The sequence below is a fragment of the Pongo pygmaeus genome, chromosome 22 (assembly GCF_028885625.2).
Source record: "Pongo pygmaeus isolate AG05252 chromosome 22, NHGRI_mPonPyg2-v2.0_pri, whole genome shotgun sequence".
Lineage (NCBI taxonomy): Eukaryota > Metazoa > Chordata > Mammalia > Primates > Hominidae > Pongo > Pongo pygmaeus.
The window spans coordinates 55043698-55058530 of record NC_072395.2 but is presented as its reverse complement, the minus strand read 5'-3'; the positions used below and the strand labels follow the sequence as shown (position 1 = coordinate 55058530).

Below are 14833 nucleotides of genomic sequence, written 5' to 3'. Positions count from 1 at the left end.
TGGTGCCTCAGATGGACTGTCTACTCTTGACCCCTGAGTGGATTTACCCAGGGTCCAACTAGGAGTTGACATTGGTGACAATGCTGGCTAGAGAGCCATTCTTACAGGAAGACACCAGGTCCCTTGGTAATACTGACTTACATGGGCTTAAGAGTTTAGTCTTAGAGCCTGTGCTGCTTAGCAGAGGAAATGCATTGAGGAAGATCACATTTAACAGCTCATTTGGTTGAAATCCAGAGGCAGGCTAGCTCTGCAAGCTCACAGGGCTGTCATGGCCGAGACCCAATTCCTGCACAGATTCCTGCTGTGAATCTCCTGAGATGTCACCTGGGGGCTTGGTGATGGCTAAATCTTCTACAAGTAACATGGAACTGCTGGGGGTTACAGTATGACTAGAGGTGCAGAACAGCTGGGGGGTGCAGGAACTCTGGATGTGTAGAGCAGATGGGGGTACAGAACACTTAGGGGGTAAAAAAAAACTGGGGGTGCGGAACAGCTGACAATCCAGAGCATCCGCGGAGGTTCAATATCTGGGGTGAAGAACAGCTGGGGAACTGCAGAACTGTGGGTACAGAACAGCTGAGGAGGCGCAAAACAGCTGGGGAGGTGCAGAACACCTATGGAGGTACAGAACAGCTGGGGAGATACAGAAGAGCTGGGGAGATACAGAAGAGCTGGGAGGTACAAAACAGCTGGGGGTGCAGAACAGCTGGGGAGATACAGAACAGCTGGGACGATGCAGAATCTCTGGGGCATATAGAACAGCTGGGCAGATACAGAGCAGCTGGGGAGATACAGAGCAGCTGGACAGATACAGAGCAGCTGGGCAGATACAGAACAGCTGGGGATGCAGAACAGCTGGGGGTGCAGAACAGCTGGGGAAATGCAGAATATCTGGGGCATATAGAACAGCTGGGCAGATACAGAGCAGCTGGGGAGATACAGAACAGCTGGGGAGGTGCAGAGCAGCTGGGAGTACAGAAGAGCCGGGGGTGCAGAAAAGCTGGGGTGCAGCACACCTTGGTGTGCAGAGCAGCTGCAGGGCTGCAGAACGCTTGGCAGGGTGACGGAACAGCTGAGGGGTGCAGAACAGCTATGGGAGTGCAGCATTACTGGGGGGTGCAGAGTTGTTGTGGGGGTGTCATCACACTGATTGGGGCTGGGGCACAGCTCTGCTAGGAGGCAGGACAGCGGGGGTGGTCAACACCTCAGGGGATGGTTCCAGCACCTAATGCGACAAGTAAGCCCCAAAGCCTGCTCCTGAAGGCAGACCTCTGCCCCAGCTGCTGCAGACAGGGCACCCTAAGAGATGGGGAAGAGAGGTCTGGGACAGGCAAGGGGACCAAGCTGTCTTCCAAACTCAACTAGAAACCAGCTGCTGGGTGCCTCCGTTTCCTCACGCACAAGATGAGGATGCCGCCTGAGCATTGCTAGCAGCCTGCGACTCCACAGCTGTGGGAGCTTTGCCCCCAGAGGCTCACACAGGCTATGGGTCCTATTAGTCCTAGTCCCCATGCACCATTCGAGGAACTCACCACAGGCGGGGGTCTTCAGAGCTGTGAGGGTGGGGATCAATGGCAGGTCTACAGAACCGGAGGGTCCACTGTCCTCATTTCGCAGCCACGTGGGATTCAGAAGTGTTTCCTGGGTGGAACGGGTGGCATGCCACATGACGTGGCCAGTGGGGTCCTCAGTAGGGGAAGGCCAGGAGGGTGGCTCCATGGTGGAGTTTCCCTGTAGCTGTTCAGGGAGGGCCAGTGGGCCATCTGTGGCCCCAGGAGGGAAGCTGTGGGTTGACCCAGGAGCCTTGGGGGAAGAGGTGGTGCCTATCACCCCGATAGTGTTCCTATGGCTGGGGCTTACCTGGCTGGGGCTCCCCTGGCTGGTGCTCGCCTGGCTGGGGCTCCCCTGGCTGGAGTTCACGTGGCTGGTGCTCCCCTGGCTGGGGCTCTCCTGGCTGGAGTTCGCGTAGTTGGTGCTCCCCTGGTTGGGGCTCCCCTGGCTGGGGCTCCCCTGTCTGGGGCTCGCCTGGCTGGGGCTCCCCTGGCTGGGGCTCCCCTGGCTGGGGCTCTCCTGGCTGGTGCTCCCCTGGCTGGTGCTCCCCTGTCTGAGGCTCCCCTGGCTGGGGCTCCCCTGGCTGGGGTTCACCTGGCTGGGGCTCCCCTGGTCCATCCCCAGACCCAGGGCAGTGCTGGGCACCTCCTGCTCCACGCCTTTTCCTGTGTCGTTCCTGTCATACCCGACCACATTGCTGCCCCCTCTTCTAAGTGAGGGCTCTGGGGTCCAGGCCTGGCCTGCTGCCGGGGTGCCCTGAGGGTGCCCAGGGCTGAGTGACAAGGTGAAGTTCTCTAGGCCGAGGGCTGCTGTTCCCGTGCCAAGAGCTGGGACCGTTACCCCTGTTGCCGCAGACAGCCCACCGCCTGTGGGGCTCACCAGTTCACCTGCCAAGACACATCCACTGTCAGAGCCTGCTGGATCCCACCCATGAGTAAGAGCCCTCCCAGGAGGGCAGCATGGTCGTCCAGCAGGACTGCTCTGCATCCCCGAGTGGGCCTGGCCAGGGATGCAGGCGGGCTCAGCTGGCATTCAGGAGTGTTTCATGGGCCCATGTTTGCAGGCTCCCCGGGGCTCTCCGAAGGCAAATCACGCCTCTCCACTGGATAAATGAGGAAACTGAAGTTGAGGGTGAGAGATCCACCGGGGGGGCTACAAAACCCGGACTTGAATGCAGGGCTTGGTTCTCACAGGCCTCAGATTAATCCATCAGGACTCTGGGAAAATGGGACAATTTCCCCCAGATTTGTGCTCAATGTGGGACTTGGTGCTGGATGCTGTCATCGACTTGCAGGACATTAGGCAAATAAGAAAAACAGAAGACAAGGTGTGGGATGTTAGGAAGCAGGACAGAACACACAGTGTCTAAAGAATATTCTCCCCAGGGAACTGGTCTCGGCTCCTCCTTCCAGCTAGAAAGCCTTCAGCGGGGGCTGGCAAGCCAGTGGCTGGGCACCTCTGCCACGCCTGTGTCAGGGCCGACATTGCTAATCAGTCACTGCATTTTAGGTCCCTACGTGGCCTCCTCCTGCTGCTCAACTCAGCATCCCAGGTATCCCCAACCCACTCATCAGAACTGGCCCACAGAAAAGACTGGGGGCCGATACAGCAGGACTAGAGCTCAGCGGGCCCCATCCAGCCTCTCTGCAGCTTCTCTGGGCTTCCACACCCTCTCGGGCTCCAGGCCACACCCTCTCGGGCTCCAGGCCACCTGGGGAGGAATCCCCTGACCCCGGGCTGCATCCTGACTTCTGTGGGCCCAAGGAACTTGGCCTTCATGGACCCCTGTACCCCTCCACTTAAAAATCTATCAAAAATTACATTTTATAATGGCATTTGGATAGAGATGAGTGTAATCCAAGCTAGATTCATTGTTTTATGTATATTTACTATCCTTCTATTAATTTCTTTCTTGTGATTTTAAAATAAATTGAAATGAAAACATTTCTGTAGGCCCCTAACATTACCATAGGTCCTCAGCACTGTGCCTATGGAGAATTGGACCTTGCCCCACCCCCAGATTCTCGGGCAGGGAGTCTTCCCAGAGTTGGCAGGGTGGTCAACACGTACCCTCACAGGCCCGGCCTGCGCGGGAGGGGGTGGCGTCCCTGGCGGTGCGGCACTGGCAGGTGTAGGAGCCCTCCAGGTTGATGCACCAGGCAGCCGGTGAGCAGTCGTGTTCCGCGCTGTCCACACACTCGTCCCAGTCTGCCAGGGGGAGACACAAGTCAAAACCCATGAGAAAACAGCCAAAGAGTGATCAGAAGACAGACCCATGCTGGAAGGAGTCCTTCCTAGCCGTCTTTGCAGTGAACGGCCGGGAGGAGGGGCACTTTGGGGCACCCGTCCAACACTCTCATAACAAGCTTATGGCCACCTTCACATTGGTTGGCTTATTTGGGGGCAAAGATTAGGAAATGTTCATTCCTTCAATATTAGCACCCATAGATGTGCATCTAACCCTCTCTTCTTTATTCCGTTTCCACACCCAAAAGTTGAAATGCTTTCTCCTCTCTGATGTGCCAACATTCTCCAATACTTAGTGTCTCAACCAAGAAAACAGGAAAGTAACAGCTGGGGTGGGGATACAGCTGAGTATAACGTGAACTTTCTGCATGGGCGGTGGGGGTCCGGCTGAGTATAACATGAGCTTTCCACGCCGGGGGTGGGGGTCCAACTGAGTATGACACCAGCTTTACACGCCGGGAGTGGGGATCAGCCTGACTATAACATGAACTTCCCGCGCAGGGGGTGGGGTCCAGCCGAGTATAACCTGAACTTCCCACACCATTCTAGAGCACCCGGGTGTCTCCACAGGTATGATCCTCCTCCTGTGCCCCAAAGACTTGTGAAGTCATGTCACTGGGGGGCCCGCCTGAGGGGAATGAAGGTGAGGACAAGGACAATGTAGTTCCCATGGGGTGGCTGAGCTGAGGGGTCATCAGGGGCCAGGCACTGCTGGATGGTGACAGTGCCTTCTGTGCGTGCTTCTGCAGAGCTGCAGGTGGAGGTGCTTGGGAACGAACCCACACCCAGCATACCAGGGAAGTTCCAATTCAGTTGGAATTTAAGCCACGATGCAGGACCAGTTCAGTTCTGTGCAAAGAAAACCCTGCTGCCAAGTGCTCTGAGGCCTGTTTTGTGGGTTTTTTTCAGTTGTGCTTCCTGCGGTCTCCACAGAAGCAGCTTCCCTGGAGAACAGCAAGCTTGTCAGCTGCCACAACAGCTATGCCGCCACCACCCTGGCATGGCCTGGGGACTGCCTTGCCATCAGAACACTGCTGGTGCCAACCCACACCTCTTCCTGGGGTGCTACTCAACCTCCAGCCTACAGGTAACTCTCCTGGGGGTGCTCCGGTTTGGGGTTGGAGCCTAGGCTGGCTGGGCTGCAGTCCATGGAGGACAGCAGAGGCACCAGGCAAGACGCTGGCTCGAACCACCAAGCACCTGATGTCTATTCTGGTGTGTGGTGATTCACCTAGTCTTCACTCCTCCGTCCCCCCAGACAGCTCCCAAGCGAGCTCAGAGGAAGGCGCTGACAGCTGTATTTAGTCTTGCATTAAGCCTTGAGGCTTCCTGGCCCTCCAGCTCAGAGGAAGAGGCAGGTGTGGGAGTAGGAAGAGCTGCCAGTGAGCCTCTGCACCCTCCCAGGCTGGCCAGGCAAGGGCGCAGAGCCAGCGAGAGCCCAGGGCAGGATGCTGCACACTGCTCCCACTGGCCCCGCAGCTGGGACAAGGGCTAAGCCCTCTCCTGGAGCAATGGGGGCAGCTGCTTCAGAGAATCCCAGCTCAGGTGCCCCTCCTGAGCTGGCCCCACCCAGAACAAACTGGAGAGGGTCCAGGAGCAGGTACAGACCCCAGATCTCCTGGGCCACCCTGTCCCAGCAAGGTGCAGGCTCCTCAGTTGGACCATGATCTGTCTTTCAGGGCCCAGGGTGTCCTCCAGAAGTGATGCCCCTTGGACTCTCCTGGGGGCGTGTGTCAGATGCACACTGGGAGAAAGAGGGCACAGAGCACCTCGTCCTGATGCCACCACAAATGGACGCTGGACAAATAGCGGTGCCCGCGAACCTAAGGAAAGGAAGCAGCCTGCAGTACGTTAGCCTGGCCAGCAGGTGAGGGGGATGGCGACAGCCCCAGGCCAGGGTCCTCACTCACGGCCCTTCTCTCATTCTGCAGAAGGGATGGAAAGGGCTCGCACAGTGGTGAGGCGGGTGGGAGCAGGCAGCCAACTGGAAGCTCTGGGGAGCTCAGCTCCACCTACTCTGGCCCCAGGAAAAGCAGCATTGATTCCAGGGCCTCAGAAGACCCACACGGCCTCTCACGCAGAAGGATGCCGGTGGGAGTCCTGCTCCTCTGGCTGAGGTCGGTGCAGAGGGTTCACAGCGGTGCCTCGTAGAAGCACAGTGATGACCCTCACTCTAGAACAAATGGGCACTGTATGAGAATCTCTCCTGAGAGCAGATGTTGGGGAAGAGAAGGAATAGGGGCCATGCTGTTAGGAGCAAGAGATTGAATGGAAGTGATGTGAGGGATAGATAGAGGAGCCCCGTGAGGAGGAAGGACCAGTGGGAACCCAGGGGTTGCTAGGAGACCTTCCTAGATGAGCTCTCATCCAAGATATGAAAGTTAATCCTGGAAGAGTTAGCCTTGAACGCTGGAGGGGCCATCAGAAATGCACTGTCGCCATGCACAGGCACTGGGCTAAACCCACACAGGCATTGTGCCTTAATTTACTCCATCACCATAGGAGGTGGGATGTTGCTGTAATCTCATTCCACAGATGAGTATACTGAGGCCCAGGGAGAGGAAGTCATTTGTGCAGCATCCCACAGTGAGTGAGAGTCAGAGCTGGGATTCCAACCTGTTCCACCTCACTCTAACCTCTTCCTATGGGGCAAAGTGAGCAGGAGGTTTGGCCGCTGCTATGAGGGTGCAACTCGTAGGCACAGGGGGCGGCTCAGCCTCCAGGCCTCCCAGCACACAGGATGTACCTCGTGGGGAAAGACTGAACACATGGCCACCTACACAGTCCACTGTGATTGGTGCAGGAAACCCCAGGCCCTGGGATGGACGGCCTAAGGGTAAAGATAAGGTCACGACAACCTGACCCCTCCACGGGCTGCTGTTCGCCTCATCTATTGGGGTTGGGACGTGTTGACGCACGGGCAGTGAGTGCTCCTGAATGACTCAAGAATGTTCTAGTTGTGCCAACAACATTATTTCTACATGGACCACAGCACAAATACCTTTTCTTCTTCAGAGGAGCTCTTTTTGTGTTTTCATTTCTCGTTTGTTTTGCCGAGTAGTATCAAATGTCTTCTTCTGCAGATCCTCGCCGTGAAGGTGGGGCTCTCAGGGAGGGGTGGATGTCCCCCTGTAAGCTGGGCTCAGGCCTCGTGCTTCCTCCCCAGGTAGGGGCAGTGCCCCATGGTTGCTCCCCCGGCTCTGGCGTCTGAAGACACCAGTAGTCATGGAGTCAAAAGAGTGCAGAGGCAGGGCCGCCTCCCCGGCCATGCACAGCCTGAGGCGTCACCATCGCTGGCCACACAGCTGACCTCCCAGCTCAGGAGACCTGCCCACACCAGCACCTCAGCTCTGAAATGTGGAGGAAGCCCGGGACCCTGCTGGGCAAGAGCCTACAGAAGGAGCTTAACAACTTCTGCAGGGCCACTGGAACTGCGTGGGGAGTGGGGTGCTGCAAATGCTTACAATGGATTCATCCAGTCCTAGAGATGCAAGACATGAGTCGCCTGTGGCTGCCATCACAAACACACCAGCTGGGGGGCCTGAAACAGCACAGATGTATTCCTGCCGTTCTGGAGGCGAAGTCCAAACTCCAGGTGTCAGCAGGGCCGCCCTCCCTCTGGGGCTCCAGGAAAGGGGCTTTCCCAGGCCTCTTCCAGTGTCTTATCTTGTGGCTCCAGGGGTCCCTTGGCTTGTGGCTGCATCACTCCAATCTTGGCCTCTGTGTCTGTGTCTCCTCCTCTTGTCTCGTATAAGGACACTTGTCACTGAACTTCAGGCCCACCCAAATCCAATGGCAGGAGGACCTCATCTTGACATCCTTACCTTAATCATGTCTGCAAACACCCTTATTCAAAATAAGGTCACATTCTGAAGTCCCAGGTGAACATATCTTTTTGGAGGGGGCCGCCATTCTACCCACGACATCCCTGCTACCAAGGTTCTCATTTGGCAGGGATCTGGAATCGCCTGAGCCCTAGTCCCAGAGGATGGGAGCAGGGAGGCAGGGAGGTGTGGAGGGCAGTCTGGGAGGCATCCACCTGAAGGCTGGATCCACCTGAAGGTTGGATCACGGGGTCACACACTGAGGACCCTGCTGGGGGCATACCCTGTGGACCCCACCCTCAGGCCCTACCCTGCAGCCCAGCTAGGTGGGCTCTTACTAGGTACAGGGGCCACTGCAGTATCTCCATCTTTAGGGAGTTCCAAGTGAACAGAGTGACCCCAGGCTGAGGTTTCCAGGCATGACTTCAAAGAGCAGATCCCCCACACCCAACCCAGTTCTTCCCAGCACCTCCTGGTTGGGGAAGGTTGGGACAGGAAGCCAGCACATGGCTGAGCTCCAAGACCCAGCACTCCAGGAGACAACCAGAGAGGCACCCACTCCACAGATTGAGCCCAAAACTGGAGCTTGTGGATCTAGAGACTGTGTGTGCCCTCACAGCCAGGAGAGAACTTCGTGCCTACTGTAGGATGGCAAAAACCTGGTCTCTGTGCCTTTCTGTCTCTCTCTTTATCTCTCTGTCTCTGTCTTTTTGTCTGTCCTGTGTCCATGACCTCCTGCTTCAAGGCAACACCAAGTAAAATGAAATAACACACAGGGTAATGAAATAGACCCACAGAGGCCAGACACGGTGGCTCACGCCTGTAATCCCAGCACTTTGGGAGGCTGAGGCAGGTGGATCACCTGAGGTCAGGAGTTCGAGACCAGCCTGACCAACACGGTGAAACCCTGTCTCTACTTAAAATACAAAAATTAGCCAGGCATGGTGGCGAGCACCTATAATCCCAGCTACTGGAGAGGCTGAGGCAGGAGAATCACGTTAACCTAGGAGGTAGAGGTTGCAATGAGCCGAGATCGTGCCATTGCACTCCAGCCTGTGCAACAAGAGCGAAACTCTGTCTTAAAAAAACAGAAAAGAGAAGAGAAAAAAAGAAAAGAAAAGAAATAGACCCACAGGTGGGCAGTTGTCCAGCTGCCCAGAAGTGCTGGGGGGCCCTGACCACAGACACAGTGAACTCCTGTCCCTTTCCCCCAAGGGGACCTTCCAGCCCCGTTTCACTCAGTGTCCTGGGCTGACCAATGAGACACAGGTGAGCTAGTTATTCAGGGCTACTGCCCTGGCCCCTGGTTCCGGTGGAGGAAGATAGAATAAGGATTCGCACTTCTTTACCCTTTGAAATAAAGGAAAGACTGACTCAAATAAAGTCACCAAGAGGATTTCTGAGCTGGAGGGCACCAGGCAGCAGGGCGGGTGGCCGGGCCATACCTTGCACACGTGTCCCCTGCCGGTCAATCTGGAACACTGTGCTTGCCAACAGGGGCTGGAGCATGGGGGCCAGCGTGGAGATGGCCACGGGAAACCCGGGGTCCTGCACGGTGAGCTTGAGCCTCACGACCACACTTCCCGCCTGGAGAGACACGATCTGCATTCTCAGTTTCCCATTTTGGTACAAGTCAGACACCCCCGGTGGGAAGGAGCTCTCGACCTAGCCAAGAAGAGGCAACAGCTACTCAGACAGAGCAGACATCCATCAACGTCTTCATGATCATTAAGCAGGGTTCCAGGTGTCACCGATGGATGGTGCTTGGAGCCATTTCTCTCCTCTACAATCAAGAGGAGGCACCTGACGACCGACCTCTCAGAGCACTCAGAGAAGTCCGTTCACAGCACCTTAGCTGGGCTTTCCCTGGGATGGCCGGGCCTGGCCTGGTGTGTGCTGGGGACTCACAGTGACCACTGTAATCAAGCTCCCAGTTGTGGAGCATCAGATGGACAATCCCCTCTGAGTGTCCTGAAAACTGGTGCAAAGGTCATTTGTGTGAGTGTGTGAGAAAGACTATTGGATTGATTGATAGATGGATTGATAGATGGAGAGGCCCCACCAAGGAACAACGCCTATGGCTATTTGGAGCTGTCCCCGCTCTTACTAGGCTGTATCCCACAGAAAACACGCACACAGAGCCAGGTGCTTAGGGCTACCCATGCCCAAGCAAGGGCGATACCAGCCTGGTTCCCCGCCTTTGTGCCAACCCATACTTGCCCACACAACTAAGTTAACATTTAAAAAGGGAGGGAATTCTCTGAAAACATTGAAAACCAGATTCCCCCTGCAGGTGAATGCTGGGAAGCAACACTCTGTGGGTCTCTGGCATTTCTACACATCTTGCAAGTAGACACACTAACTGCCCTTTTGTTCCAGAATATCTTTCCAAGGATGTTTGCACAGTGAACAGCCTTGGGAGGGAGAGATAGTGGCTCCCTCCAGAGCAAAGGGCAGGTTTGTTACTGTCCGATTTAACAGATAATGTCTCCTTCTGGAGTAAGTGCTTGTGCCCATTATAAAAGATTCAGGTTCCCTAGAATTGGGGTTCCTCAGCTCAGGTGCAGACCCACTTTGTGTGCTTCATGCCCCTGGGCCCCTCTGCATCACCTCTGCAGGACTCGGGTGTAGGAAGAGGAACTGGCACAACAACACACGCATGCTGCCTGCTGTGCTGTGAGTAATACAGTCTTCTGCCTCTGGCCCAGGAGTCTCGTATCTTCTGCCAGCATCCATGAAACTGTGGCAGACTCACTTGTTAGTTTGCAGAGAGGGTAAAACCTCAGACCTTATGTGATTCTTGGCAGCTTAGGAAGTCACTTTTCCCTCCAATGTACCATCTGTGGATAGATGGTGCTTCCCACTGGCTGTCTGCTGATGTCTCCCTTTAGTCACGAGGGAGGAATGGATGTCGTGATTGTTGGCAAATGCTTCGCTAATGAAGCTACCCTGGAGCTGGAAGACAGAGCCCTCAGACAGAAGGTTCCACAGAAAATCCAACAGTAGGATTAAGTGGTGTACACCATTTGAATAAAGGCACATGTTTTAAGGATGGGTTGGCCCAGTATCTGGATTAAGTACCCCATAAAAGCAGGGGGGAAGCTTTTGACTAATCACTGTGCAATTTGGGTTTGGCCTCCCCTGAAGCTGCAGTAACATGTATTTTTGCCACAATCCCAGAGGAAGAGCTGGGCAGGAATTAACGGCTTGTGTTTGATGTCCTCACTCAGAACACCCAAGAAAAGATTTCTATGTCTGCATTGCGGCTTTACCTCGTGAAGCAGTTGTCTAGAAAAGTCCTGGTACTCCACGCTGCTGCGGTTGAGTAACTTCTCTGTCAGGTTGTGGTTTACAATCTTTATTGTGACTTCAAATACCTGGGCATCTGAGACAGACAGTGAAACAAATTAGCCTGTGGTCAAAAGTCACACGCTTGTCTGTTAATGTTTTCCATGAAGCCTACTCTTTGGCGGATAATTTTTTTTAATAGATTGAGGCATGAATCTTAGATTGAGGTATCCTAATTGGGGGAAATAAATGTAAGAAACGAGAGAATAAACAAACACTTTTATGTCCAGTGCAGAGACATCCCAGGAAGGAGGTACAAACTTTGCACACAGCCCGTACCCACAGGAACTGGGATTCAACCAGCGCATAGAGGGTCCTTTCCAATGGGGTGGCTGCTGCTTTCCTTTGCCATATTCACAACCACAGGGCCCAGCGGGTACTCACACAAGGCCCTTACTCAGGCCTCCAACATCAGGGTGACCAATGGGTTCCAACCTGCCTGGGAGGTTCCAGAATTTAGCTCTGAAAGTCCCGCTTCTCAAGAACGTACTCTGCCAGTCAAAAGGGTAGGGTTTCTCACTTACAAGGGAGGTTGCGTTATTTTTGGGCATAAGCAAAGATGGAAAAAAGGTTCAAGATGGGACACGGGAATATTCGTCTTTCATTACTGAGAGGAAGCCCAACATGCACAACCCAAGCGTCGGTGGGCACAGGAGCAAGTCGGCTGCAATTCTGCATGTTTCTCTAGTTATCTAACAGCCACCCGCAGCTGTGCCCCACCCTGGCTCTCTCCCAGCTGGCAAGCTACAGGCCATCAGAGTGTGTCATCTATGCACGCCACACTTAAGGCCGCAGAAATGCCACCAATGTTGTATGTTGTATATTTCCCAGTTGGGGCCTCTGTGACTCTCCCATCTTAGCAAGAGGGAGGAGCACTCCTTGTGGCCTCCGATTCTCAGGCCCCGACGTATCGCGGAGCCCCGTGGACTGGCGGCCTCCTCCAGGGCCCTGGGAATTGGACTCCCTGGAGGCTCTGGGCATCAGCTGCCACCGTAACACCTGCCCTGCTGCCTCCCGGCGTCACAGGCTCATGACAAGGTGGAATTAGACGAGGCCTTTAAAGCAAATTGGACTCCTTAAAAAAGGGGTCTACAAAAAAAGGGCATTTTTATAATCTGGAAAAGGACAGAAAATCAAGGCTGGGAAGTGGAATAGGTTGGTAATTCAAAAGTCTTCTAGAGTCTTCCAAATTATCTGTGCCTGACATTGGAATGCAGGTATTTTTTTTCCTGAGGGCATGGGGTTGGTGGGTGGGGAGGGTGAGGAGGGCACTGGGTTGGTGGGTGGGGAGGGTGAGGAGGGCGGGGGGTTGGTGGGGTGGGGAGGGTGAGGAGGGTGGGGGTTGGTGGGTGGGGAGGGGGAGGAGGGCACTGGGTTGGTGGGTGGGAGGGTGAGGAGGGCATGGGGTTGGTGGGTGGGGAGGGTGAGGAGGACACTGGGTTGGTGGGTGGGGAGGGTGAGGACACTGGGTTGGTGGGTGGGGAGGGTAAGGAGGACACTGGGTTGGTGGGTGGGGAGGGTGAGGAGGACACTGGGTTGGTGGGGTGGGGAGGGTGAGGGCGGGGGTTGGTGGGTGGGGAGGGTGAGGGCACTGGGTTGGTGGGTGGGGAGGGGGAGGAGGGCACTGGGTTGGTGGGTGGGAGGGTGAGGAGGGCATGGGGTTGGTGGGTGGGGAGGGTGAGGAGGACACTGGGTTGGTGGGTGGGAGGGTGAAGAGGGCACGGGGTTGGTGGGTGGGGAGGGTGAGGGCACGGGGTTGGTGGGTGGGGAGGGTGAGGACACTGGGTTGGTGGGGTGGGGAGGGTGAGGGCGGGGGTTGGTGGGTGGGGAGGGTGAGGACACTGGGTTGGTGGGTGGGGAGGGTGAGGAGGGCGGGGGTTGGTGGGTGGGGAGGGTGAGGAGGACACTGGGTTGGTGGGTGGGGAGGGTGAGGACACTGGGTTGGTGGGTGGGGAGGGTGAGGAGGGCACTGGGTTGGTGGGTGGGGAGGGTGAGGAGGGCGGGGGTTGGTGGGTGGGGAGGGTGAGGAGGACACTGGGTTGGTGGGTGGGGAGGGTGAGGACACTGGGTTGGTGGGGTGGGGAGGGTGAGGGCGGGGGTTGGTGGGTGGGGAGGGTGAGGACACTGGGTTGGTGGGTGGGGAGGGTGAGGAGGGCGGGGGTTGGTGGGTGGGGAGGGTGAGGAGGACACTGGGTTGGTGGGTGGGGAGGGTGAGGACACTGGGTTGGTGGGTGGGGAGGGTGAGGAGGACACTGGGTTGGTGGGTGGGGAGGGTGAGGAGGACACTGGGTTGGTGGGTGGGGAGGGTGAGGAGGGCACTGGGTTGGTGGGTGGGGAGGGTGAGGGCACTGGGTTGGTGGGTGGGGAGGGTGAGGAGGGCATGGGGTTGGTGGGGTGGGGAGGGTGAGGAGGGCAGGGGGTTGGTGGGTGGGGAGGGTGAGGAGGGCACGGGGTTGCTGGGGCGGGGAGGGAGCTGCAAGTTCCTATTGCATTTCCCAATAGAGATCAATTTTGCACCCTGGAGGATGGCTCTGTAATGGAACTGCTTCTCAGGCCTCAGTTTCCAAAAAGGGAAAAGAGTGTCCCTCCCCTTAGTCCTGGCGTACTTTGGAAATGAAATGAGAAGATGAGGTGGAGTCAGCTTGGAATGGGAAGCCGCGTGCACAGTGGAGGGCTTGTGTCGAGGGTGGCCGGGGTGCTTGAGGGCTTCCTGGATGCCCGTGCTGGCTGCTATGAGGACTTAGCTTGAGGTCCGCCCCAAATCAGTTTGAAAAGGGTGTAGGGCCGGGCCACAGAAGGTCTGCTCATTCCGCCATTCATTCTCCGCCACCACTCACTGTCACTAGCATTAACCTCTGTGAGTGAGAAAGGCCCCAGTATGGTCTTTATGCAGCAACGTCTATGCTCTGTACACTCTGCTGAGACATAAAGCCCAAAGCCCACAGCCCAGGGCTCCCACTGGCTCTACGTCAGGGACACACATCGGAACCTAGGACCAGAATGGAGCCCCAGCAACCCCATATTCACACCCCACAGCCACGGATGCCAGCCTGGGGGAGAACTTCCACCAGCCAGCCTCACCTGACCAAGTCTAGGCACCACCGGGCACCAGGCAAGTGGGGAGCAAGACACGGGCAGAGCCAAGTGGGCTGCCCGGGACAGACCCAGATGGGCCACACCGGCTGCCTTCCCGACACAAGTCCCAAGTTCATGTGTGCGTCGTGTGTGTTCTGGAGACAAAAGTTGCCTCCTGAGATCACTTGAGCCCAGGAGTTTGACACCAGCCTGAGCAACATGGCAAGACTCCATCCTTATGAAAAATAAAAAATTTAGCCTGGTGTGGTGGTGTGTGCCTGCGGTCCCAGCTACTAGGGAGGCTGAGGTGGCAGGATCACTTGAGTCCAGGGGGTCGAGCCTGCAGCGAGCTGTGATCATACCACTGCACTCTAGCCTGGGTGACAGAGCGAGATCCTGTCTCAAACAGAAAAAAGGTTTTGTCCCAGCACAAATGTGGTGGGCATGGCATTCGCTTCACATGCATCATGAGGGAAGCAAGGCATGAAAACATCAGCGATGCTCCCCTCTCGGGGAGGGAACTTAGACGGCCTCAGTGCTGCAGGGTAAGCAGGCAGGGTCCAGATCTGCCTGCCAGGAGCTGCCGCCTTCTGCTTTATTATTATGATTTTATTCCTTTGCTTCACTCTAGCTGACGCCTTATTGGTGCTTCTGAGTCCACATGTTGTCCCCTCACGCGGCAGAGTGAACCCATAACAGTACGAGATGTAGGGAAGCGAGGGAGCCAGTGAAGGCACCAGCGGGCCAGTGCAATGCCGGGCAGGCAGTGGGATGACTGGGAGGGG

General features: G+C 56.2%; 1 protein-coding gene across 1 annotated transcript in view; it reads right to left on the bottom strand.

The window, feature by feature from the left end:
* UMODL1 (uromodulin like 1) overlaps window positions 1-14833 on the bottom strand; it is a 70944-nt gene that overhangs the window by 29347 nt on the left and 26764 nt on the right. Inside the window, exons 8-12 of the mRNA XM_063659821.1 lie at window positions 10898-11010; window positions 9071-9290; window positions 3625-3762; window positions 2029-2441; window positions 1536-1983 (exon numbers count right to left, since the gene is read on the bottom strand). Coding sequence (XP_063515891.1) covers window positions 1536-1983; window positions 2029-2441; window positions 3625-3762; window positions 9071-9290; window positions 10898-11010 — 1332 coding nt within the window. The remainder of the gene's footprint in view (window positions 1-1535; window positions 1984-2028; window positions 2442-3624; window positions 3763-9070; window positions 9291-10897; window positions 11011-14833) is intronic.